Below are 24,794 nucleotides of genomic sequence, written 5' to 3' on the forward strand. Positions count from 1 at the left end.
ATAGTGATGCTTGGAATGAAAAACATGCAAGATAAAATTCTGCTCATCTTGAAACGAGGATTGTGGGCATTATCGTGGCTCATTCAGCGCAGGCAGAGCAGGACCAACATCCTGATTTATTTGTTTTATGCTCTAGCTGAGATGTTGATTGCTTGATATTCACCATCCGCTTGTGTATCAGTGCCTGTATCAGTTTCCCAGCTCTTTCATGGGGATAAAAGAACTCCTTTGTTCTATTTAGAATTAAAACTGAGCTAAGACAGTGGCGTTTCCCAGAAAAACACCCTCAGCTTTAGGTGTTTGTGATGGACAAAGCTGCTGCTTTGCTGGCGGATGTCAACGAGAAATCCCAGCCAAATTCTTCCATGTGCTGGCATGAACCGGGGCAAACTCCCAGTTCATATAAGGCCTTTAAATGCGTATTCCTATGGCTGAGCACCAGATAAGTGACAATTAGAAAAGACAATCAATTTGTGGCTGCTCTGGTTTTAGTTCCCATCTGATGCAACGGCAATCTGGAAGACAAATCTTAATTTAGGACTACAAAGGGATTGTTCTCTCAGAAGATAACGTGCTGCAGTCCGGGCTGTTATCTTCCGTGCAAATTGATTGTCCTATTTAGTGATGTCTCAGTGTTCCCATCGCTGGTTCAGGAGTTGGTTTGATGCCGAAATGGGCACCGCGGTGCTGCTGGGGATGAAGCCTTTGTGCTGCTGGATGGCTTCTGCAGGATGGTTCAGCATCCCTGAGCAGAGGGACAATGGGGGAAAAGTGAACTGAAGCCATAAATGTGATCCTTTAGGAAATGGGTAGAGGTGACACTACCAATGTCCCCCTTGCAGGTAGGGGACATCCTCAGATCTTTTCCCTCATTGTTACCCTTGAGCATCCTTTATCCTTTTCCCTTCCATTTGATCTGCTCTTCAGGTTCCACTTTCTTTTAGGACTCATCCATCCGCTCGGTAGCACCTTCTCCAGGCTGGAGCAGGTTCTCTGACTAAGCTAAAAATTCAGGTTCTTCCCTGCTTTGCTGGTGACTGCAGAAAGCTCCAAGCAGCTGTCAGATATTTATGCAAGCCCTTTTCCTCTTCTATTTTAAGTTCAGTTTTGATCAAAAAAAGAGGATGGGGGAGAGATGGGAAGAAAAAAAAAAAAAAAAGGAATCTGCTTGGAAACCACAGTGCATTACTCAGAGCTCCCTGCTTCTCTTTCCTGCTTGCTGGGTGTGAGGTGCCATGATAAAACACTGCTGGAACTGAACCTGCCCACAGGGATGAAGACAGGGGGCTGGGGATGCCCCCTGGTGGGTTGGTGGTTGGACTGGATGATCTTTGTGGTCTTTTTCAAACTTGGTAGTTCTATGATTCTGTGGGGATGGTGGCGATGGGTTGACAGTTGGACTCAGTGATCTCAGTGGTCTCTTCCAACATGAATGACTGTATGATTCAAAGCCAGCTTACTTCTGACATAGCCCAGCCCTTCTCGCTGCCCAGTTTGAGTGCTGAGTTCATCATCATCTCCCTTGGAGGCCAACCCAAGAACTTCAGCCAGGCGATGCGCAGCTCTTTGCAGCCCTACTTATTTAGCAATGTTCAGGGTTTGCCATCCAAAGCAGCAGATGGGGAGGATTGTAGGCACTGCAGGCAGAGCAGGGTTGGGAACAAGCTGTGTTTCTGCTTGGATTTAACCTCCTGGGTGAACAGGGGTTATGCTGTGTTCAGGACTTTGCATGGCAATGGGGGAATTCAGGGCAAAGCAGTCCAGATCCTCTCTCTGCGTGGTTTTGGGAGGAAAGAGGAGGATGGTGCTGCCTTTTCCCTGAGGTGGCTTAACAAGTGTTAAATGGTGAATCATAACACTGTGGAATCACTAAGGTTGGAAAAGGCCATTAAGATCATCAAGTCCAACCGTTAACCCATCCCTACTGTTCCCGTAGAATCATAGACCTATTAGGGTTGGAAGAGGCCTCCAAGATCATCAAATCCAACTGTCACTCGTGCCTACTAAACCATGTCCCTCCATGGGCAACGAGATGCCATCATTGGGACTGAATTCACGTTGGGTGGGGATATAGGGGGTGTCTTTTTCTGAGACCATCTCTGAGCTGATGGTTTTACCATCAGCCCTAAAAGGAGCAGAATTTATTGCTTGTGTGGAACCTCAGGGAAAATATGGAAAACCTTGCTGGTTTTCATCTGGGACAAGGAACATCCAGCAGTCTGTGCTCTGATGAGCCCCAAATCCAGGAGGACCTCCAGCCCGTAGGGTTGCATTGGCTGCTAGTCAACCCCTGGCACAGAGATCGGGGCCGTAATCCCCATAAGGGGCTTTCCCATTTGCTTCTATATGTTTTGAATTATGTTCTACTCACTCATCTCCCCCTTACTTAACAAGCACTGTGTTCTTTAGGGCTTAGCAATTAATGGTTTTTCCATGAGAATAATTTTTCTAGCTTCTGAAAAAATCATGGGGAAAGAATGATTCCCATGTTAAATGCTCTTGTCAGTAGAGTAACCAGCGTGTTTAATATATCAACTTTAGGATCTGTAACTTGTTACAGTAATAAAAACTACAAAATGACACTCTTGCAAAACAAATTCCAGTAACTATTGACTAGAAAAGTTTCAAGAGACTTTCTCAAGAGCAAAGTGAGAATGCTGCCATGTCATTCCCCCCTTTTTTTTTCCCCCTATTTTTTAAAAAGCTGTTGTGCAAATTGAAATGTATATTGCTGGCTGACTCCTGCCTGCCTCATTTCACACCTCGTGCTGAGGACACCCTGCAAGAGGCCGAGCAGGGATTGCTCCTGCCTGCCTGTAACCAGGAGAGAGATCTTCCCAAGGATCATGCAGAAAAAGCAATTTCATGATTCATGAAGGCTCTGGCCATAGATCTTGCAAAGAAATGCTTGGCAGCTTTAGAGAATAGCTGGGTTTATTTTAACCTTTAAGAATGACACCAATTTCACAGCTGTTAATGCTATGTGGCTCCTACGCTTTCCAATGCAAATTGCACATGAAGGGCTAATACATTTTGATGAAAGGGGGGGGGGTGAGGCAGAATCTCCATATTAATGTGCCAATATCTTTGTTCTGAAGTGTTTAATTTTATGCTTTAATGAGAGATCCTCTTTCTGGTTAAGGCAAGCCTTTGCAAGAAACTATTTGGATATTTGCTGGCGTCATCAGGCTGTGGAGCAGGGAGGGGGAAGGACCTATGGTGAGGTTTGGGGCAGAATGGGGGGTTCCATGGAGACGTGGGGGTCCCTAGAATCAGGGTTAGGATTAACTCTTGCTGCAGCCAAAGGAATTGTGAATTTGTGCTCAAGAGAGGAAAGAGAACATGAAGGGCTGGAAGGATTGCACTAACTCAGAATTCTCTCTAAGCTGGTGGCCATGGACCTTTGTTAAGAGTGGAGGAAAGCTGTCTGCAGTGCCCTCAGGGGGTTGGTTTTACCTTCCATTGAGGGGTACTGCCAATGGCCAAATCACAGCCAGGTACTGCGAATTGAGTGCTGAAAGTTCTTAATCTCTAATGCATAGTGCACATCCAGGCTTAATCAAAATCCCATTGAAACAGGCAGTCAGGATTTAGAGAATGGGATTACAAGTAATGCTGGGTTATTATTATTAATCGCTTTTCATCGTACCTACTGCATTTACAAGATATAAAACAAGCCTAGCAGAGATATACTAAAATACGTAATTGCTTTTATTAAAAAAATCAAATTGTGTGGAGTGAATAAATCATGCAGTACAGCAACATGAGAACACCTTCAGCTCGCTTTAACAATTAACTCAAATGCAGCACAAGACAATAGTTGCAACCTTGTTTTGGGCATTAAGCAATTGTACATTAAACATGCAGCGGTCACGACCCAATTAAACCTGTTCTGACTTTTTGCATATAAACCAGCGTTATTAAATCCCTTTTGTTTAGCAGGAAAATGGTGAGCAGGTTTTTTTGTTGTTGTTCTCCTTGCTGCCAGGTTTATGGAGCGAAGGCCAACGAGACGGCTCCCAGTGGCTTTGTTGGGGCAGACACCCAGGTAACTCAACTTGCATCCTGCCTCTTGGAACAAGTTCTGACATCACCGACTCCGGTGCAGCCGGGGTTATTCATTTGGGCTAAGCAGATTAAAAGGTTCTGCTTAGCCTCTCCCTTACTTTGCTTTTATACTGTCCGTGTAATTGAAGCTACTCCTGGTTTATAACTCCGCAACGAAGAATCGCATCCAGACAGCATGCAGTGACGCATCAGAAGGATGGCGCAGATGAAGGGCGAATATTGAATTCGGCGGTTAGCCTAATGTGCACCTGTTGAGGAGCTGGTCTGGCAAGATGTGCACGGGTGGCTGGCGAGCTGTCAAGGCCCGGGGTTTGCTCCTTTCCCATGAGGTTCAGTGCACAGAATCACAGAATCATTTAGTTCGGAGAAGACCTTCCAGATCATTTCATCCAACCATCAGCTTGAGCTGGACTCGGTAAGTCTCCAGTGAGACTCCAGCCATCAACATGAGTTGGACTCAATAGGTCTCCAGTGAGACTCCAACCACCAACTTGAGTTGATGGCCGGAATGGGGAAAAAAAAAAGAAACCACAACAAAATTGGGTGCTGTGGAGTTGAGTTTTTCACCAAAATGCCTAGTTTGGGTTGTTGGGTTTTTTTTGCCTCGTTTTGGTCACCAAAGAGATGGGGAGCCCAACTGGTGGTGACTCAACTGAGTTGATGATTGCAGTCTCACTGTAGACCCACTGAGTGTCATCACTAAACCATGTCCACTAGTGCCACGTACACACCTCTCTTAAATACCTCCAGGGATGGGGACTCTACCGCTTCCCTAGGAAGGCCATCCCAATGCTTGATCACCATCTCCATTGGGAAATTCCTCCTAATGATCCAATCCAAACCAGAAGGACGCATGCTCAACGCAGCACGATGCAGCTCCGCAGCCGTCCCCTGGAGCACCATAACCGAGCCGTCTGCCGGCCGAGCCGCGAGGAAAGGGTGGGGTGGCTGTGGACGTGTGTGCCAAAGTGTCGCCGCGCTGTTCACTGGGAAGCAGCCGACGTGCGGGGCCGACGCAGCCGAGCGTGGATAACTCCCGAGGTGCTGCAGTTGCTCACGTCCCTCCGGAGAGCAGCGAATGCAACGGGTCCGGGCTGGGGAGGGGGCTGAAAGGTGGGCAGGCATCGAGTTACACAAAGGCAGCTGAGCACAAAAGGGGGGCGAGGGGGATGATTGGCTTTGGGCCCCCCTCTTTTATTCGTCGTCTTTCGCTCTTCTCCCCCCTCCCGCCTTTGTGTTTCTTTGTGAGGTTGGACAAAAATCATAACACCTTGGGAATAGGGGAACGGCGGTACAATGGAGCGTACTGTTCGATTTAATGGGATCTCTTGAATGGGAACGGCACGAAGGGGCTGCTTTGCTCAGGACTAACAGTGCCCTTTCCCCCCCCCCCCCCCCCCCCACACACACCCCCCCTTAAATGTATCAGGCAGAAAACAAAGGTTTGGAACAGGAATCCTTCTGCTCTGGGGCAGCATTTATCCTGAAGGGGAGAGGAAGGAGGAAACCCTTCCAGCAGGTTACGCTGAGCCTTTAGAAATGCTGACTCAGACCTTTATAATTATAATATTTATTTTTATCATTATTTTGAGGGGCTTTTTCTCTCCTGGTGGCATTTCTCAGATCTGGGCCATTTATTAATAGGAGGAAGGAAGACTTTTAGGGAACATGTTCTTCCATAAAAAATATTCCACATTTAAATATTCCATAATAGATACTCTTCGTGTGTCCCTAAGTCTTCTTGGAGCTCAGAGTACAAGAGAGAAGCCAATCCCCATTGGCAAAATGGAAGTTTCATGGGGATTTCTAATCCTCATTGCCCTCAGTATGCAAAATAACCAATGCAAATGCACTCTGGTATTAAAAGACACAAATAATTTTCTAGTACAGCAACTCAGTGTGGGTCCTTCAGTCCCAAATTTATTTTCCAGCTTTCTTAAAGCAGTAGGAAAGGAGCTGCCTTCATAGGCTGGAGGTCTGAGCAAGTTTTTCTGCGTATTGTAGTGCTTGTTGCCATTACATTTCATCTCTTTTTATTCCTATTCATCGTCAGAATGGGTTGCTTTGAGAATCTACAGCAGGTACAAACTCTATAGCATGTATAGCCCTAAAGGAGTCAATCAACCCTGTAATAATGATAGGAGAAAGGACAGAAAATGTATCGGAAGTATTATGGGATCTATAGGAACTCTTTCGTAGCTTGGACTCCAATCGGGATGCATACGTGCTTGCATACGTATCTGTTTTGCTTTGCAAACTATTCCAGTTCAGATCAAAACACTGAAAAAGACCAGGAGGAATGTTCACCTTGGGGGTGAAGGGGTGGAGGAATCGGGCTTTGAATTTGAAATTCAATTTTGTGGAAAATGCAATGCTTCCACTCCAAATAGGACTTAGATAGGGTGGTGATTCATCCCCCATTGAAGTCAATGCCAGAGTTGCTTTTGATTTAATCAGAATCAAACCCCATGGGATTATTCTCACTTGCAAACTGGACTGGTCCTATTAAACAGAGAAACCACAGTGCTTTTGCAGGGCTGGTTTTTGTTGGTTCCTCCCTCCCCCCCCCCCCTTTTTTTTTTTTATTTTTATTTAATGAAATTGGCTCAGTGTCACAACGCTGAGCCGAAACCTGAAACCCTTCTGTTTCAGTGCCTTTGGAGCACTCTTGGAACATCTGGCCCAGCTGTTATTTTGACCCCAAGGCAGCAGCACAACGTCGCTCCCGCTCCTATTCCAACTGGAGCTGACACCAACAATGTCACCAGTGCGTGGAGCCAGAGTGGTCCCATTGTCACGGGCAGAGCTGTCAAACCCAGGCTTTTCCTTTCTGCTCCTTCCTTATTGGCTTTTCCATTGAGCCGCTCATAAACCTGAATGAATGAATGAGACAAAGGGTTTTTGCACCTCCACTCAAGGCAGGTTTGTCAGCTCCTCTGAGCTGAATGTGACTTCTATGCATGGATGCATGTAGGAATCTGTTGGATCTGTGTCACTGCCATTGTAGAGATGAGAGTATTTCGTCTCTTCTCTGAACAGCAATAGCTGATATCCAAATCCCTTCATTTACTCAAAGTGGATGGAATTTGTGACTTTTTATCTATAAATCTGTCTCCGAGCACCTTCAGGATTTCTTTTCAGCCCGACTGCTGCTCATACCTTCATCCCTTAAGTACTCAGAGCCTTAAATTGTCTCTGTTATAGGATAATCAGCTCTGTCGTGTGCTAATCCTCATTATGTGCCCATTAAAACGAAGCCTAACTCAGGCACCAGGCTGCCTCCTCCCGTTATGAAATCAGAAGAACAGACTTGAGTGAGGGGGGAGGAAAGCCACCAAACACCCCCAACATCCTTTCACTTAGAAGCAGGAATAGCACTATAGGATCGTGCCGAGGTCTGAGCTGAACGCGTGATTTTATTAACATAATTGTCTGAGATAAGGAACGCTGTGCACGGGGAGCAGGGTTTGGGGTATTTGCATGTGCCTACGTGAGCCACGGGGGGTGTGGGGTTGGGGTGAGCACACAGCACTGGGCGATGCCGTTCCCTACACCCATGGACCCGGCTGTGCCATGGGGCTGCCCAGAGCCCCCTCCCTCCTTCTTTCCATGGGATCGCTGCGAACAGATGGGAAAATATCTTTCCTTAAAGGGCAGGTGACTTTTTAGGAGGGGGGGAAGATTTCGGGCCGCGCTGTCATTTCCTTGAGCTCAATCCTCCATGGGAAGCGCCCTCCCCTCCCCCCCCCCCCGCCCCCCCCACCCCCTTTTCCCCTTTCCCACCGATGAACTTTTTGATGCTTGTTGTTTGGCAGGTACTTTTAATGGGCTGGAAAATATTCTTCCTGTGAAGTTGCAGTTTTCGGAGGGCTTTGAATGAGTCCACTCTGCCATTGGCTCTGCCCAACGCCTCGCGATTGGCTCGGCAGCCCGCGGGGGACCGATAAGGGCGGCTATAAAAGCCCTCAGCACTGCTCCCGGTCCCCCATTGAGCACAGCCGGAGGGGTCACCACGCATTGCCGGGCAGCGGTCCCCAACCCCGGGCGCGCTCCTTGCATTCCCATCCAGCTCCACATCTTTGCTCGAGCCGGAGTGGAAGAACACATACACCAAAAAAAAAAAAAAAAAAAAAGCAAAGCCAAAAAGCCACACTTAGCGGAAACTTGTCAGAGAATGCTCCTAAAGTCTGGTTTGCTGCTGCTGCTGGTGATCAGTGCGTCCGCGTCCTACGAAGCTGAACAGAATGACTCTGTGAGCCCCAGGAAGCCCAGGGTTGCAGCCCAGAACTCAGGTAACAGCCAGAAGGAGGGCTCCGAGCCTCAGCCCCGATGGGTTCCACTGTTTCAGATGTGTCTCCTGCTGATTTTTCTTTTTATCTTTTCCTCTTTTTTTTTTTTTTTTTTTGCGTTTTTTTTTTTCCGTATAAACTGGTAGGAGCAAGCATTAACGTAAGGGGTTGGTTGAGGATGGTGTTGGTGCATAGCTTCTTTCAGAGCTGGGTCAGGAACCAGTGTGTGCTCTGCTTGCAGGATGTAATTCATTCTCTCTCCTCCTCCCCCATCTACTAAATGAGTTCTGTGCACTTTTCCCCCTTCTGCTTGCATGTATCTCTCCCTTCTCCCATCGCAGTTCTACTTTGGCGTTAAATCCACAGAACCTTCTGAGTTGGAAGGGACCCTTAAAGGTCATCCAGCCCAACTCCCCTGCAGTGAAATTCTTTGCTTTTTAGGAAGTTGATAAAAATCCGTGGAAATTTGGCTGAACCATTGTTCTGCCAAACATCTGTCTGCTCAGAGAGGGGGGGAGATGTGTGACTTTGAAGAATGCAGTAACCTAGAAACTGTCCGCCGCGAGCATTCATTTCCACAAGCTGATTGCTATCAGTTAGATGGTACTGTAAAAAATACGTTTGTGACATTTAGCAAAGTTGCTTTTACAATAGATAAAAAAAAAAATTGCTGGCAAGTCAGCACTGGAGTCTCCACTTTGAGCACTATAGATGCTTAGATAAGTTGGACACATTGTCTTGAACAATGGAAATTAAAAATCTGTCTTCTAAGTATACTGAAAAGATATTATGTCTCTAATTTGGAGCTCATTAACAGATGTCTTATTTTAGATCTGCAAGGCTCTGCAGCATTATACTAGGGTGTTTGCTCAATTTCCTTTTGTATTTGGTTGCTATAGAAACATAGGGTCTCACTATTGCACTGTGCCTAAAACAATAAAAGCTTAATGCATACTAAGTCTGCTGAAAGCAAAGTTATAATTTGAACCTGTGGAAGCATAATTATGGGAATGACTTGTGAGGTTATGAACTGGGAAGAGGATGATCTTACCAAATATTTCTCCCTTCAGGCATGTAAGCAGCAGCAGAGCGTGAGGAGGGGTTAATTGGGTGATTTTTGTTAATTTTATGTTCTCCTACTTATGAGATACATCTTTAGGCTACAACTTAGTTCTGTGTAAGGTGTGCCCTCTTCCACTAAATGCAAACCCTCACTTTTCCCACACCTAGGATCTCGATGGGAGACTCTGGGTTTGCATTTCTTCCTAAAGAATGTCTCGTAACATGATCTGCGAAAGTAATGAATATGCCTTGCACAGACACATAAGGGGACAGATGTTCAGTTTACCAAAAAAGGTTAATCCCTACTAACTTCGGGGCAATCATGTGGCAATACTGCTGATTCATTGTTAAAATGCACACTATCTGCACTGAAAAAGATGGGATGACATGGATATCCCTCTGCACAGACTGGCTCCTGCCTCACAGATGTTAATTATGCATGGTCATCTCCATTGCCTTAACTTTCTGTGCCCACATGTCGCTTCTCTGTGCAAATCTTCAGCTGCATAACCTTTCTTGGCTACACTTTGGGTACCATATTAGCACCAAGCTCCTTGTTCAAGTCCTTTGTAGTACTGAAAATTAACACATCCAGGGCATTGGAAGTAGATGATCTTTAAGGTCCTGTCCAACCCAGCCAGTCCTACAGCTCTCTGATCATTAAAGTCCCTTCCAACTCAATCACTGTACGATTCTATGGTGACCCTAGGGATGAGCTCACAGGGCCATTCTCCTTGCTGCTTCCTTGTCCACAGGAGCTCTGAGTAATGCTATAGGCACACACCGTGAGAATTAGGTTGGGATGGACCTCCGAGTCTCCATCTACCCAAAGACTGACAGCTCCCACCTCTCTTTTAATCCAGAATAACCTGCTTAATGTTTCAGTAGTTGAAGGTAGTTCCACGATTTCTGTCATTAACTCACTTTGCAGAGCCTTTTGCCTCTCTTTGTCCCCTCTCCATCCATCCCAAGGAACAGTTGGCCAACAGTTGGGCATGACACGGCCCACAGCTTGGTACTGCAGGGGGTGATGGGCACTAACGTTGTGCCTCTCTCCGCAGCCGAGGTGGTTCGCTGCCTGAACAGTGCCCTCCAGGTGGGCTGCGGGGCCTTTGCCTGCCTGGAGAACTCCACGTGCGACACGGACGGAATGTACGACATCTGCAAGTCCTTCCTCTACAGCGCTGCTAAATTTGACACTCAGGTATGGGTACGCCTTCATTTCTCTTTCCTCTGTGCAGGCTTAACCCTTCCTTTCTTGCAGTTCCTTTCTTGCAGTTCTTCTTGGCCGCTCCTCTGAACCACAGCATTGGGTTTTGGCCGCAAGCGCATCCTTCAGGGCTATTTTCTGCAGTACATTTTCCACATACTGTACTCTATGTGTGAGGACTTGGCAGGGAGCGTTGAGTGGGGCGGAGAGCGAAGTTTCCTCTTCAGGAGGAAATATAAACGCTCTTCGAACAAAGTGAGTCTTCTGACTGTGGGACCTGGCACGGGGCTGGGGTTTGAATTGGAAGTCTGCAGGCCTGGGAACGCACGGCCAGATCAGCCCCTCCAGAGCTGCAGAAGGATAAATAGGAGAATATCACAGCTCTATGGTTCTGCCAAAGGTCCTTTTCCATCATTTTCATCCCCAAATGTACATGCTCCCATGTGTCCAGCCCCTGGTATACAGAGTGGAAGGCGGGATTAGGTCCATCCCTGGTGCTGCTAGTCCCAGTGCTGTGGGCTGCTCACACCAATGCTCTCATTGCTTAAAGCTGTTGGGAACAGGAGCTCGCAGTTCTGCCTCCTAACTACACTGCAATAATAGTGAGCACTTGTGGTCCAGCTCCCTGTCACTCTTAGTAAGAGGCCTCCAGCAGGTCTGTAATTGCAGGAAGGGTAATTAATAGCAGCCAGCCATAGCAGAGCATCTGTTATTACACCCCTTCCTATGAAATCTGTTGCATTTTAAGGATTTTCTTCTGTTTGCAGGGAAAAGCTTTTGTGAAAGAAAGCTTGAAATGCATCGCCAATGGAGTCACATCCAAGGTGTTCCTTGCCATCCGGAGGTGCTCCACATTCCAAAGAATGATCTCCGAAGTGCAGGAGGAGTGCTACAGCAAGCTGGACATGTGCGGCATTGCGAAGCGGAATCCCGAAGCCATCACGGAGGTCGTGCAGCTCCCAAATCAGTTCTCAAACCGGTATGTGGCTGGAATGCAACACAAATCCAACATGAAAATCCAGTTGGAACTGGATGGTCTTTAAGGTCCCTTCCAACCCATCCCACCCTATGGTTCTATGATCTTTAAGGTCCCTTCCAACCCATCCCATCCTATGGTTCTATGGTCTTTAAGGTCCCTTCCAACCCATCCCACCCTATGGTTCTATGATCTTTAAGGTCCCTTCCAACCCATCCCATCCTATGGTTCTATGATCTTTAAGGTCCCTTCCAACCCATCCCACCCTATGGTTCTATAATCTTTGAGGTCCCTTCCAATCCAACCCATCACATGATCCAACACGAAAATGGGAAGCGTAGCGAAAGTCAACTTGATTCCTCACCTTTCTAACTTCTTATGAGCCTTAATGCAGCTCAGCCTCTGTAATGCTGTGCCTTTTCAAATCCTTGTTAATTTTTACCAGCATTCTTCTGATTCTCTTTTTGGTAAATACACTTATAAACATCTCCAGGGGAGAATTGTAAAATTAACTGGACATACATTGCTTCAAATCCTGGAGCTGGTTTAAACATTGGTTCTTTTAGTTTGAATGCAGAAGACTTTTCATTGAATGCAGAAGGCAAACAGACCTTTTAAATACCAATCCAGAGTGGTTTATATAGCGTCCATCAGATTGAGCACATAAGAGCTACTCAACCTATTGCAACTTTATTCCCTTCTTTTTTCGGTTTTATGGCACCTAGCAAATGAGCTTGGTGTCATGTGAAGGTCCAGATATGAAGAATTAGGAAGGCTGAAAGGGAACCAGTGAACAGACTATAACCTTATTGTGGCATGAGCCAGTAGAGCATATTCTAGGGATAGTCTGGTGTTCCTAATGGTCTCTTTTAGGGTTGTTTCACCCCTGTTCCTCCTTGCTAGCAAGGGCTGCCTGCAGGAATGGCCACGTCACGCTGCTCTCTGTGCTTTATCTGAGCAGAGACCTGACCTGTCCCCATCTCCAAGGACAAGGGACAGAGAGAGGCTTCAGGGAGCTGCTGCAGTCTGCGCAGTCACGCTGCAAGGGCAGGGATTTCTTCCTCTAAATCCTGGAACAATCAGTGCTGAGTCTTGTGATTGGGATAAAAGGGATCTTTTTGAGCAGTTTGAGTAAATATGCTCTTAGAATTTGAGTGCAAACAGACCGAGCTGCAGTGTAACGTGTTGGCTGGCTGCTGGAGCTCCTCTAGGCTGGCTGTTTGACTTCATCAAAAAGCATAGTAAGCCTTCAGACCTATGTGAGCACAGGTGGGATGATGATATATAGGTGTTTTGCCGTTGTCCAGGATAAACTCGTCACTGAAAACTACATTGTAGATATCCAGAAAGTCGTACACTGGGGAAGGCAGTTCCTCCAGCAAGGAAGGAGTTGGTAGGTAACCAAAGTCATTGTCCACCAAGCCAGGAGCTCCAGTGTGGCTTTTTCTCCTTTCTTCCCCCCGAATAAATGTGGGCTGGGATGTGGAGCGGCAGCATTTTGCACAGTTTGCACTAGGGATAGCAAGGCTACAGGGCAATGGGGCAAAGGGGGATGTAGGGACAAGGACTGTAGAGGGAACAGCAGTGGTGCTGCATGTGTATGGGATGTTCCTCCCATGCCTAACGCAGAGCTGCTCTGTCCCCAGGCAGAGGGAACGCTTCCCCCACCACCGCCAGCCCGCCTCGAAGCCAAAGGATATTATGACATGTTGAGTAACAAAAGCAGCAGGATTTCCCAGCTAATAGTTTACATGAAGGTCTCCTAAAGCATCCTGCTTTCCCAGCCCCTGTCCCAACATAGCGTCAGAATAAGAATGTGCCACTTGGCCTGGGACACCAGGAGGAAGTAGTTAAAGGTCATAGCATCTTCCTGTGATTTAATCTCATGGCAGGGGCAGAGGAAAGCCTTGCTGCCTTTGCTCTCAGTCTAGAGAGGCATCAGCAGCCTCCAGGTTGTGGCTCCAGCAGTGGAAAGCACTCTGATGTGATTGCATGGTGCTGGGCAGTGGGTAGGATCTGTTCTTCGTGCCCTGTACGGTTTGCATAGATGCATTCACCATCATCTGTGCACAATCCAATGACAATACTGCCGTGCTCCTGCTCCTTTTGTACTTCGAGTGCAGGAGAAATTTAACCTCACCTGACCTCCACTGACGGCTCTAAAGGGCAGAGCTGAGCGCAAGGAAAGGAGCTTGAATGCAAAGTCCCATTTCCCTCTTCCTTCCCCTCCTCCTCCTGCAGGTTATTCTCTTCTCTGCTCCCGTGGAAAAATGTCACGGTGACCTTAAAGGCTTAAAATAAGTTCCCCGTTGTCCTTTCAGGCAGAAGTGGCCCAGAACATGTGGGACTGCCCCTCTTTCCCCAACTTTCTGCCTGCAGGGGGATGACCCACGAGGTGCACACAATGATGTGCACATGGCTGTGTGCTGCCATAGCTCCATGCTCCACTCAGCTCAAACAGCGCTGGGGAAACAAATCAACATAATTTCCTGGCTCCCTCCTCCTGCAAAGAACGTGTGCTTGGGGCTGAGATAGCAGCAGCAGGCAAGCATGCAACAGTGGAAAGCAGAAGGTCCCCGTGTGTGATTTAATGCACAGTCAGCTCACCGCAAGTGGCAATTGTATGTCCTAAAGATCTGTCTCCAGGGAGTGCACACATCTGTCGGGCTCTGAGCTGAGCTGCTTCTCCCTCCTCCGGTCCTTCTCTGCATGGAAGGGAAGGGAGGAGGGAAGGGGATGGGGCCAGAGCTGCTCAGAGGTACTGGGAAGCACAGGGATGGATTCCTTTGTAGGAAGGGCCACCCTGGCAGTGTCTGCCTACTAGAAAGAAGTAATTATTTTTCTTCCTAAAGCTTTAGAAGCTTGGGGTGTCAAGCAGAATAAAACACACTCTTAAGCCAGTTACACCGATTTAGTTCCTCAGGGTGGATGCCCCATCCCTGCAGACAGCCAAGGTCAGGCTGGACAAGGCTCTGAGCACTGATGGAGCTGTGGCTGTCCTTGTTCATTGCAGGGGGGTTGGACCGGATGGCCTTTAAGGGTCCCTTCCAACTCAAAAGCTCCTATGATTCTATGACATTAACATCTTCTCCAACCTCTATGACTCTACGGACACATCCTGAACTACTCCAGTGGGGTACTGGAACAGATTGTCCAGAGAGGTTGTGGATGCTCTGTCTCTGGAGGCGTTTAAGGCCAGGTTGGATGGGGCCTTGAGCAATCTGATCTAGCACTTGATCTAGTGGCTGGCAGCCTTGCATGTGGCAGGGGGGTTGAAACTTGTTGATCCTTGAGGTCCCTTCCAACCCAGGCCATTCTGTGATTCTATGATTCTATGATTCCAACCTCTATGTTTCTGTGAACACATCCTGAATGACTTAAAACTGATTTCCTTAGTCTGGTTGCACGGGCAATTCAGTTGGCTTGGGATCAGCTCAAACCTCATTTCTATGGTCATGCCGGGAGAGACTGAGCAACAGACGGTGTCTGTCCTGCAGGTATTACAACAAGCTGGTGAGAAGCTTACTGGAGTGTGACGAAGAGACTGTGAGCACCATCAAGGACAGCTTGATGGAGAAGATAGGGCCCAACATGGCGAGCCTCTTCCACCTGCTGCAGACAGATCACTGCGCCCAGGGCCACCCGCGCACGGACTTCGCCAGGAGACGCATCACCGAGCCGCAGAAGCTCAAACTCTACTTCAGGAACCTCCGAGGTGAGGGGTCCATCCCAGCCCACGCCAAGCGCACCTCTGCCGAAAGCGCGTAACGCCTCGGCCGCACGATGGGTGTAAGGGATGCTAAGCACTACCAAAGCTGAAGTCTCTCTTCTAGAAGAGTAATGCACCCAAACCAAGTGTACTGTAGCTAGTTTTAATAACAACTAGGAACTGGTTTTAGATTTAGTCGTTAATATTTTCTATTCCTCTCCAACCAACTTTTGCATGGGTCTGTGTTCAGTGTCTCAGCTTTCCCGCCGTCAAAATGTCTCCATCCCTCTTTTCTTCCCCACAAAAAGCAGTCCCAAACGATCCTAGTCTTAAGTAGAACCGTGCAGCAGTCAGGCCTTCAGACACCAAACCCTAAAGTACTGTAGCACTAACACCATGGAGGTCTGAAGATTTGGCACCCAGGAGAATCGCCGATTCTCGCTCGTAGCAAGCTGGTAGGCAACGATAGATGCACTAACAACTATTGCACATCCTAACAATGTCAGTGGAATTCGTGTTATGAATCTGTGCTGGCCATGGACGAATATGAATATCATATTCCTGGTCTCTTTAGCGTCATGCAGTCCTAATCCTTCCAACACAGCTCCGTTAACCCGTTGGTCTACGAACCCATTGGTTGGTTTACCAAACTCACTAGCTGTGGGTGATTCTCATTACCATGACCTGGCACCACAGTGCAAAATGAGCCCAGACGACCCCCCCCTACCCCCCCACCCCCGACACACAGCAAATCAGGAAAGGAACATTTTGTACTACGGAAATGATTAAACGCGGTGCCGGTCTATGGTTAAAGCTAGTCAGAAGGTTACATAATATTGCATTGTATTTAAAAGCTAACATCTATGTACTGTATTTAACTGTCTAAAGCTTTAAGAGAAGTTAACAAAAACAAACCCTGTCTTAAGACAAGAGTATTAAAGGTCTTGCTCTAACTGTGGTATAAATAGTTTTAAAATCTGTCATGTACTGTACATAAATTCCATGAGAGTCTGCTTGACAGGAGCAGAATATAATAACTTTATTGCATAAACTTAGTTTTGTAAGTTAGCTATTCTTTTTTTTCCTGGAAATAGTATCTCTGTCATATTCAAGAGTTCACCTTCTACTCTGTGGCCTTTTTATAACAGAAGAGAGAAAACGTTTGGCCAGAAACAAACCTCTCTTCATAGGTGAAATGGGGGAGAAAAGAAAAAGGCAAAATGAGCTCAGAGTGGCCATAGCTGTACCCAAGGCTGCTGGAGAGCTGCTGGGGGGAACGCCAGGCGGTTCTTTGGGATCCCAAAGGCAAAACTTCCCGTAGAAAGGCCATTTCTGGGGAAAGGCAGGAAAAGAAATCTTGAGAAAATACCGTAAGCTCCTGCAGCAAAGCGAGGCGCATGCATGAAGCTCTCAGACCTGCCTTTCCTCCCACCCATCTCTCCCGCAGCCTCCGCGAACAGGACCAGGGCCGGTCCCACGGCCGCAGATGGGGGCCTTCCCCCGACGCCGCTCTCTGCACAGTAGCCCTTCGTGGCTTCGGAGAAGCCAAAAAAAGCCGCAGCGTGGCACGCGATCAGCACGGCCAGCTCCAAAATCTGTCCCGCTAGAGCCTGTCTGCGGCGTGGATGACTCTTGCTCAACTAGTTAGAGAGCTAATAAAGGAGGTATCTATTTTTTCTTTTCGAAATCTAAAGCAATATAACTCTTTTTTCTTTTTTTTTTTCTTTTCCTCTTTTTTTTTTTTTTTTTTAAACCACAAAGCCTTTAAACAATAACTTGCTGCTAATATATTGAAACCAGATGCAGTGGCAGCATTTCTCATACTGCTGTCTTCATTAAATGTAGCCCAAAAGTGCTGTCATGAAATTGTAAGCAGCAAAAAATGTTGCTGACGGTAGAGGGTTGGGGTTTTCGTTTTGTTTTGTTTTTGAGTACTCTGAATCGTGCAGTCCAGGACAAACAAGATGCAATATTGCTCGTTCTTAAAGTCAGGTGTATATAGAGTCCAACACCATTGAGTTTTGCAAGGTGAAAACCAAAGTCCCTTTGAACATCATGACCCTAAAAGTTTGACTTTTGCTTAAGATCTAGCCCTGGAGCTGTGCACTGTGCAGCAATGCACCATTGGGAATGTGAGAAAACTGGGAGATCTGCTGGGGCTGTGCATTGAGTGCATGTATTTCTGGGGGGGCAGTTGCTTCAGAATGATATTACTTGGTTGGATTGTCCCAGCAGGATGGCTCTGGGCAATAGGAAGCAGCTCCCAGCTGAGTTCCCAATAGGCTGATGCCAGCAGGGCTCAATGAGCACATCTAGATGCTCTCGTGGCAATTGGCTTCTCTGCTGCTTTGTGCAGCACTTCTATGAAAATCCAAAGCTTTACGAAGTTGACTTGAGGTTGGGGAGCAGGAGGCCAAACCCTATCTTTTTGAGTTCTCCCAACTTTTTTTTCAGTGGGAACCTAAGCTTGCTTGACTTTGTCACAAGGTCACAGGCATGGATTGGTGGTTGGACTAGATGGTCTTAGTGGTCTTCCCAACCTTAATGATTCTGTGATTCAGTGAGGCAGCTGCAAGCACAGAGCTGTAAAATCCAAAGACTTGGGGTTCACCTTGCCAAACTTTTAGCCTAAGCTGGTCACTTAAACTCTCCCTTATCAGCAAAGGGGGACATGGTGGCGCTTCCCATCGACTGGGAGTGGTGCCCCGTGGGTAAGGTCTGAATTAGGTGAGAGAAGTCCCCCTGGAGATGGGGAATGATTCTCAACACTAAGTCCAGCTATTTCACACTTTATTTAATCTCTGATGCTTTATTTTTTTAATCTTGCGTTCACTGCAGAAATGATTTCTCTCGGAGGCGGGGAGGGGCTTATCTAGAAATGTTTGCATGATTCTCATTGTGATTTGTTTGCACTTTAGATGTTTTGTGCCATTATAAATTTGCATTATGTATTTATAATTTAAAGATACTTAGAAGGGGGAGAGAGTTTTGGGTTGTTTTTTTTTTTTTTTTTTTTTTTTTTTTTTTTTTTTTTTTGCTGAGTACTGGAATAAACAGTGAGCATATCTGGTATATGTCATTATTTATTGTTTAAATTACATTTTTAAAGCTCAGTGTGTTCATATAAAGGTTATTTGAAACATATCATAGTAATGAGAAAGATGCAAGTTATTTTCTTTGCTTATTTTTATAATTGAAGATGCATAACATAATGAGGCCTATGTTGAATTTTCTTCTGCAATGAAATAAAATGTCAAATTTAAGGATTTTTTCTGTGTCTGGCTCTTTCATTGAACCTCACTGTGATCGTGGTTGTGCCCAACAAGAACACCATTGCACCCAGCTGTCCAAGTGCCATTTGATTGTCTCACTAAGAGGGCATAGAAATGGGTGTCACCATCTTAGGGACATGATTTAGTGGACATGGTGGTGGGGGTTGATGGTTGGACTTGATCATAGAGGTCTTTTCCAACCTTAATGATTCTAAATGACATTTTGGCTTAAGTAGTAACCCCCAAATCACTTTCTGAACACATGCACCTACTCACCGACCCAACTGCTGAATAATGAACCCACCCATTCCATTTTCTAGGAGTCTAAGTAACAAAGGAAGCAGCATTCAATTTGAACTGGCCAGAAAAAAGATGCAGATAAACATGAGTTATATGTTTCCAAAAAGAAAGTCAGTTCCCATTTCTGCTCTTGCAACAGTAGAGCTTTGTAAGTAGTACGGATGCTACACTTAAAAGCTGAGTTTCACAGCTATTTTGTAATAAATAACCATTATAAATAATTACTGTCCAATAGTACTCTTCCTATGCAGTGCTCATAAATTTCAGCCCGTATGGCTTTCTCATTCACAAACGACATCTGTAAAATAAAATTGTTCCTAGAGAATTGAGATTTTAGAGGGACAAAGCACCGCACCTGAATGGATGGAGTCACCCTACCCAACAAATTCTGCTTGAAAGTCTCTTTCATTGCAATAATTGTCCCTCACAGCAGGAAGACTTCAAGCAGGCAATGAGGGCACGACGCCATCAGTGCTAAACTTCATCCCCAAATGGAAGAGGTGAATTACACATGAGCTCTTCAGCATGGCTCAAAGCGCAACACTCTGTTCTCCACAAGAGATTGCAGCACTGTAATACAAATTTTCCTTTCTCCTCCTCAATTTGAGATTGGCTTCTTGGTGGAACTACATATCCTATAGATAAAAAGTGTCTACAGTTCATTCACACAGTGTAGAGCAGGCAGCACGAGTCAAGTGAAGTTCTTCTAAAGAATAAAGGAGATAACCAAACTTTATGAAGTTTGGTAATTATTATTACCGTTATTATTATCATTATTACTACTGAAAATTTCATTTCATGGGACATTTCTTCCTTGTTATCTCCAACTGCAGCAATATTTCTGAAATGCAACTATTTCTTAGCAGTTACTCAAAGAAAGAAAGAAAGAAAGAAAGAAAGAAAGAAAGAAAGAAAGAAAGAAGGAAAGAAAGAAAGAAATGATGTGTTTAGACTGGTGCTAATAATGAGAGCTTTGATTTCAAGAGCTGCCAGCAACGGGGGTCTGATCCAAGTCATCACCGCGGTGGAAATTCTGCACAGGAATGGATCCTAGGAGAGGAAATCTCAGCATGTCGATGGCGAGCGTAGCACATGGAAGTCCTGTTGTCATCTTCACATGGAACAAACTGCCCAGGAGTTGATTTGATTTGGCCCAGGACCAAGGTACATGATTGACTGATGTTCTTGTCTTGTCCTTTTCTTTCTCGTCGTCGTTTTTTACGTTTCGTTACAAAACAAGGGGAAAATCATTTCAGATTTTCCTGGCCCTCACCCTTCCTGCTTTGCTGTTCTGAGAAAGGGGAGAGAAAGAAAGACCCAGAGCAGAGGAGAAGGAGTGTGATCTTTGGCACTTGGAGTGACACCGTACCAAGCAGCTGGGAGCGAAATTTGGGAACTTCCTGCCTCCTGTGAACTTAGAAAAATAAAGAGCAGAAAAAAAAGAAAAAAGAAAAAAAAAAAACACCCTTCCACAATATAATAAAGGACATTGTCTTTGCCATCGTGATTCAGCCGGTACGACTGGGAATATGAAAGAAGTAGGATGCTAAAAATATAACCGAAGTTCAAACAAATTGAGCTGCACTGGTTGTTCCCATCGTGCAAGGTTAGATGAAGAAGGAAAAGGCAGAAAAAAGCAAGTGGATGCAGGCTTTGCAGGTTAAATGTAGGGAACTCATGGCTGAGCTATAGAAACCCAATTTATACTTATATGTATTTCAGTGCAAAAGTGTTGGGGATGGATTTGGGGGGATTGCATCCCCTTGGGATCCCACTCTTTCCATGGTGTGGTTGGAGGGAGGGACACACAGCACTTCTAACTCATGGATGGAGATATTCAGCAGGATAAGCTGTTCACACAGATTACTTTTCTTCACTATATCTGCATTTTCCACCAAGACATCTCTTCCTCACCATGCCGACAGCCCACAAATTGCTGTTTTCCAATGCTGGCATCTTTCTTGAAAACACTACCTTTGCCATTAGAGATAATGTTGGTGTAAACCCCATTTATCTCTAAGGTTCAGAGGGATCTGTGCTGCAAGTTCAAGAACCTGAGGCAGAAAATACCTGAGATAGGCACAGGCATTGTATTCCAACCAACAGCTGGAAAAACTCGTAAAACCAGAATGAGCTCATGGGGGAGATGTAATTATTTTCACACAGATGGGAATTTTTTTCTCATTTCACTCCTCTTTGGCTCTCATTTTTTTTTTTTTTTTTTTGGCAGATTGAGGTGCCAGTGTAGCCCGGGTGAGGAGCCAGGCCATGGGGACATCTCTATGGGATAGATGCTGCAGCTCAGGGCACAAAGACAGCTGCTCATGATGGTTATTTAAAAGCAAAACCCCATTTTATGGAAGCCAGGAGAAAATTCCTGTTGGTTCCCACGAGTTCCCTTCAGGGCTTTGTTTCATCTCAAGGCTTGGAGCTTAATTGTTTTTGCTACAGAGCAAAATCACTTCTCTCTGGACACGATCCTTGGCTCAGGGCTCCATGGAGCCATCGGCCCAACACCATTTCCCTCTCTGCTGGGGAACACAAGTGGTCCAAATGGCTATTTATTTTCGTTTCTGGGCTGATAATAAAACCTGGTATGATTATATTTATATATATATATATATATATTTCAAAATATGGCAATGTTTGCTTAAAGCTCTACATGTGCTTCTCACCCTCACTTATGTTCTCTGGCCATGATTTTGATGAGAATGTGGTATCAGTGGGCTTTGAGTCCATATTAGTGGCAAATCAGGTTTTGTGGCTAGCGACCTAAATGAGGTCTCCTGTATCCTTTCCTATATATAGGAAATATCCCTACATATATAGTATATATCCCTACAGCCACAGGGAAGAGCATGGCCTCGCATCGAAGGACCCCAAAATAACCAATTAAAAAATCAATTATTGGGCAGAAAGAGAGGAATTCAGCCGTTTTATGGAGTTTATCCCTCCTCCTATGTCTTCACTCACTGCTCCCATGCCAAGGTCCATACTTGAGGTTGAGTCCATGCACCTGCCCACCAACTTCTACTGCAGACCAAAAATGCCATGATTTCAGTCCAGATTTGTGGCATTCTCTCTGCTTTCGCACAGAAAACCCCTTCCTTCCTCCTTCAGCCCTCCATATCCTGCCATGAGGCTGTGGATCTTTCCTGTCCAAGGGGGGAAATCTTTCCTTTCTTTGAGCAGAGGCACCGTCCTCAGGAAGAGGGACCGATGACGGGCAGTGGTTCTCCGCTCAGCATTGCAAATCCCTGTGGGAAAATGTGTGACCATGTAGGTGGAGCTGCCATCGGTGAGTCAGGACCATCCCAACGACGCACGAGCCCTTTCCTCTTCGTCACTGGGGCCAGGCACACTTGCAGCCCCTCCGATGGACAGAGAGCAGAGTTTTTATCATGGCATCAGAGGAAAAAGCTGAGGGCAGACCCACCCCTGAGGATGCACAGCCTGCAGCTGGATTCCCAGGTCAAGGAGCAAACTTCCCTTAAGGATGGGGAGTGGTACAGGCTAGCTGAAAAAATGAGATTACCAGAAGGAGAATGTTGGTTTTTGATTTGGTGTGTAAAGGTGTTCTGCTCTGCTCCCAGCACTGTGCAGGCAGATTCTGTCTTGGGAGCCTGAATCTTGCACCATCATTAAGCACTAATCAGGGTCAAATACAAGAGACCTTTTGCTCAAAGACCATCAGTGCTTTGGTTAAGGACAGCACCCAGAAGAGTTTTCCACAAATACATCAGATTTTTCCCATTGTCCCCCCCTGATAAAAGCAAATTATCAGCCTACATATCCAGCAAGACTAAAAGAGCAAACCCCCATTGGCCAAACCCAACCACAACAACCACCCCAGCCCCATTTGCTCACAATGGCATTGCCAAGGGCCAGCATCTCCCAAATATCACTGCCAAGCATTATCATGCCATGGAAATGCTGCATGTGTTGGCACCTGGCTCATCTTTAAGTTCTTCCACTGAAATGTTTCATCTGCCATAAGCATAGCAAATAGCTCTCTGTATTCAAACTGCTGGAAAATTGCATTGTTTGCCATCTAGTGAGAAAAAAAAAAAAAAAAACTTTCCCTATATCTTGCATTTCCAGCAAGCTGGGACCTGACGTGACATGCCTGAGCTTTTCCAGCATCCCTGATGGGCACGATACGAAGGGATGAATAATGCCATGGTTTTCTAAATTAACATGAACCCCTGGATGTGCTTGGCTGCTTGTCATACAGTCTGTGGATGTTGTTTTAACATGGTAATGAGCTCTTTCCATGCTGAGAAGCCATCGGACAGAGGTATGTCCGTGAGCTGTGCAAATCAGCGCTAGGAGACGTGGGACAGCTCCTTGCCACCTCCTGCATTGCAAAGCACAGTTGGGATCTGAGCTCCCTAAATCCCCAAATTTGCCCTTGGGATGAAGGTAGCCAAGCCAAGCCAAGGATGGGTCTTGTTTAAGGAGTTGCAGGAAAGAAAATGAGGTGATGGGTGATGGGCAATTGGTGGTGGTTATTGGGTGATGGGCTCAGCCTCTGCTCTCTCCTTGCAAAGCATTTCAGCCCTCCAGCTCTGCTGAAATTTGGTGTTAAGACAATTACTGATGAGATCTCAAGAAGTTTGGGATTTGAGCACTGCTCTGTTAGCTCGGTGCTTCTCCCTACCAAAAACCCACCCTGGGAAAGGGGAGGAAGTTGTGGCAACCGTTGCTCATCTTTACTCCCAGGGGTTCCTTGTGCAACCCAAGGGCTGATTTCTCCAAACGCACCCCAAAAACCATGGTTCTCTTTGCTTTTCCTCCCTGGAAGGTTCTGCTGTGTGTTCAGCTGCACCTCCAGCCCCCATTAATGCTGGCAGCGCTCTAAAGATAGATCCGAGCAGAGATTATCGGCCCAAGCGGTATTAATAGGAGGCAGCTGCTCTTTAAAGAGGCTTTTAAATAATGTAAAGAAACTTTTGGTCATATTTTTAAAAGGCTTTTAAGTGAGCTGAGCCCTCAGAAGTTGGCCCAGTGGGTTTTTTGGGGGGAAGGGTGGGGAAATCTGTGGGGCATTGAAGGATCCATCCCACAACCTGGCCCCACTGCTTTCCCCGGGCCACAAAAATGGGAAAAGCAAAATTAAACTGCTGTGGGAAGCATCACTGTAAAGGATCTGCAGCATCCCTGGTCCTCTGCTTCCAGAAGTCCCATATGGAGGAGCTTCCAACTTCAACAATCCACACACTCGTGTTCATAAGGAGACTCTTCTTTCTGGCAGCCTTTGTGCCAGAGAGTGGAAGGAGGCATGGCTGATGGTCGAGCTGTTAATAACCATTAGAACAATTAAAAAGGGATCACAAAGAGGATGCCACGAGGGAGAGAACCACACAGCTGCTTTGCAGGGATTCACCCATTCCCAGCACCGTAGGAAGTTGCTCACAGCCACTTTGTGTGCTTTAAGGGTGGGTAGGGCGACAAAGAGGAAATCTCTGACATGTAGTGCCTGATAATGCATGATGCATTTCCCTCTGCCCTGTGAATTACACGAAGCAGAGTTTCACTTCAGTGTTGTCATTACTGTAGGCTCCACGGGTGACATCAGAGAGAGAATTAAGCAATTCTCCTTCGTTTAGTTGCTTTTTGGCTCAGCACCCAAATGCTCTCTTCTGGATCTAAATAAATATCTCCAGTCACCAAAAGAGGAAAAAAATAAAACAAGACGCCCCACAAACCAAACACATGTGATGAATCTCTTGGTTGTTCCAAAGCAGAGAGCAAACCCCAGTAACAAACACTTGTGCAACACTTGATGCTTGCCAACCACGGCACTGGGAGCAATGGGAATGCATGGGGACCACTGGGGTAAATCCATACCATAGGTTTATAAGTGAGGATGCAGAGATTTGAGTATCTAGGAGATAAAATTGAGAGG

General features: G+C 46.2%; 1 protein-coding gene across 2 annotated transcripts in view; it reads left to right on the top strand.

The window, feature by feature from the left end:
* Window positions 1–18,580, top strand: part of STC1 (stanniocalcin 1) — a 77,996-nt gene extending 59,416 nt beyond the window's left edge. Inside the window, exons 3-8 of one of the 2 annotated variants that reach the window (XM_046903400.1) lie at window positions 3,989–4,048; window positions 7,884–8,360; window positions 10,481–10,623; window positions 11,397–11,608; window positions 15,103–15,320; window positions 16,762–18,580. In XM_046903400.1, the coding sequence (XP_046759356.1) occupies window positions 8,243–8,360; window positions 10,481–10,623; window positions 11,397–11,608; window positions 15,103–15,320; window positions 16,762–16,838 (768 nt within the window). In that variant the 5' untranslated portion in view covers window positions 3,989–4,048; window positions 7,884–8,242 and the 3' untranslated portion in view covers window positions 16,839–18,580. Of the gene's footprint in view, window positions 1–3,988; window positions 4,049–7,883; window positions 8,361–10,480; window positions 10,624–11,396; window positions 11,609–15,102 lie in introns of those variants that run through there. The other variant, XM_004947560.5, reaches the window with a different exon arrangement.
* Window positions 18,581–24,794: the final 6,214 nt, after the last annotated feature.

This window comes from Gallus gallus, chromosome 22 (genome assembly GCF_016699485.2).
Source record: "Gallus gallus isolate bGalGal1 chromosome 22, bGalGal1.mat.broiler.GRCg7b, whole genome shotgun sequence".
Classification (NCBI taxonomy): Eukaryota; Metazoa; Chordata; class Aves; order Galliformes; family Phasianidae; genus Gallus; species Gallus gallus.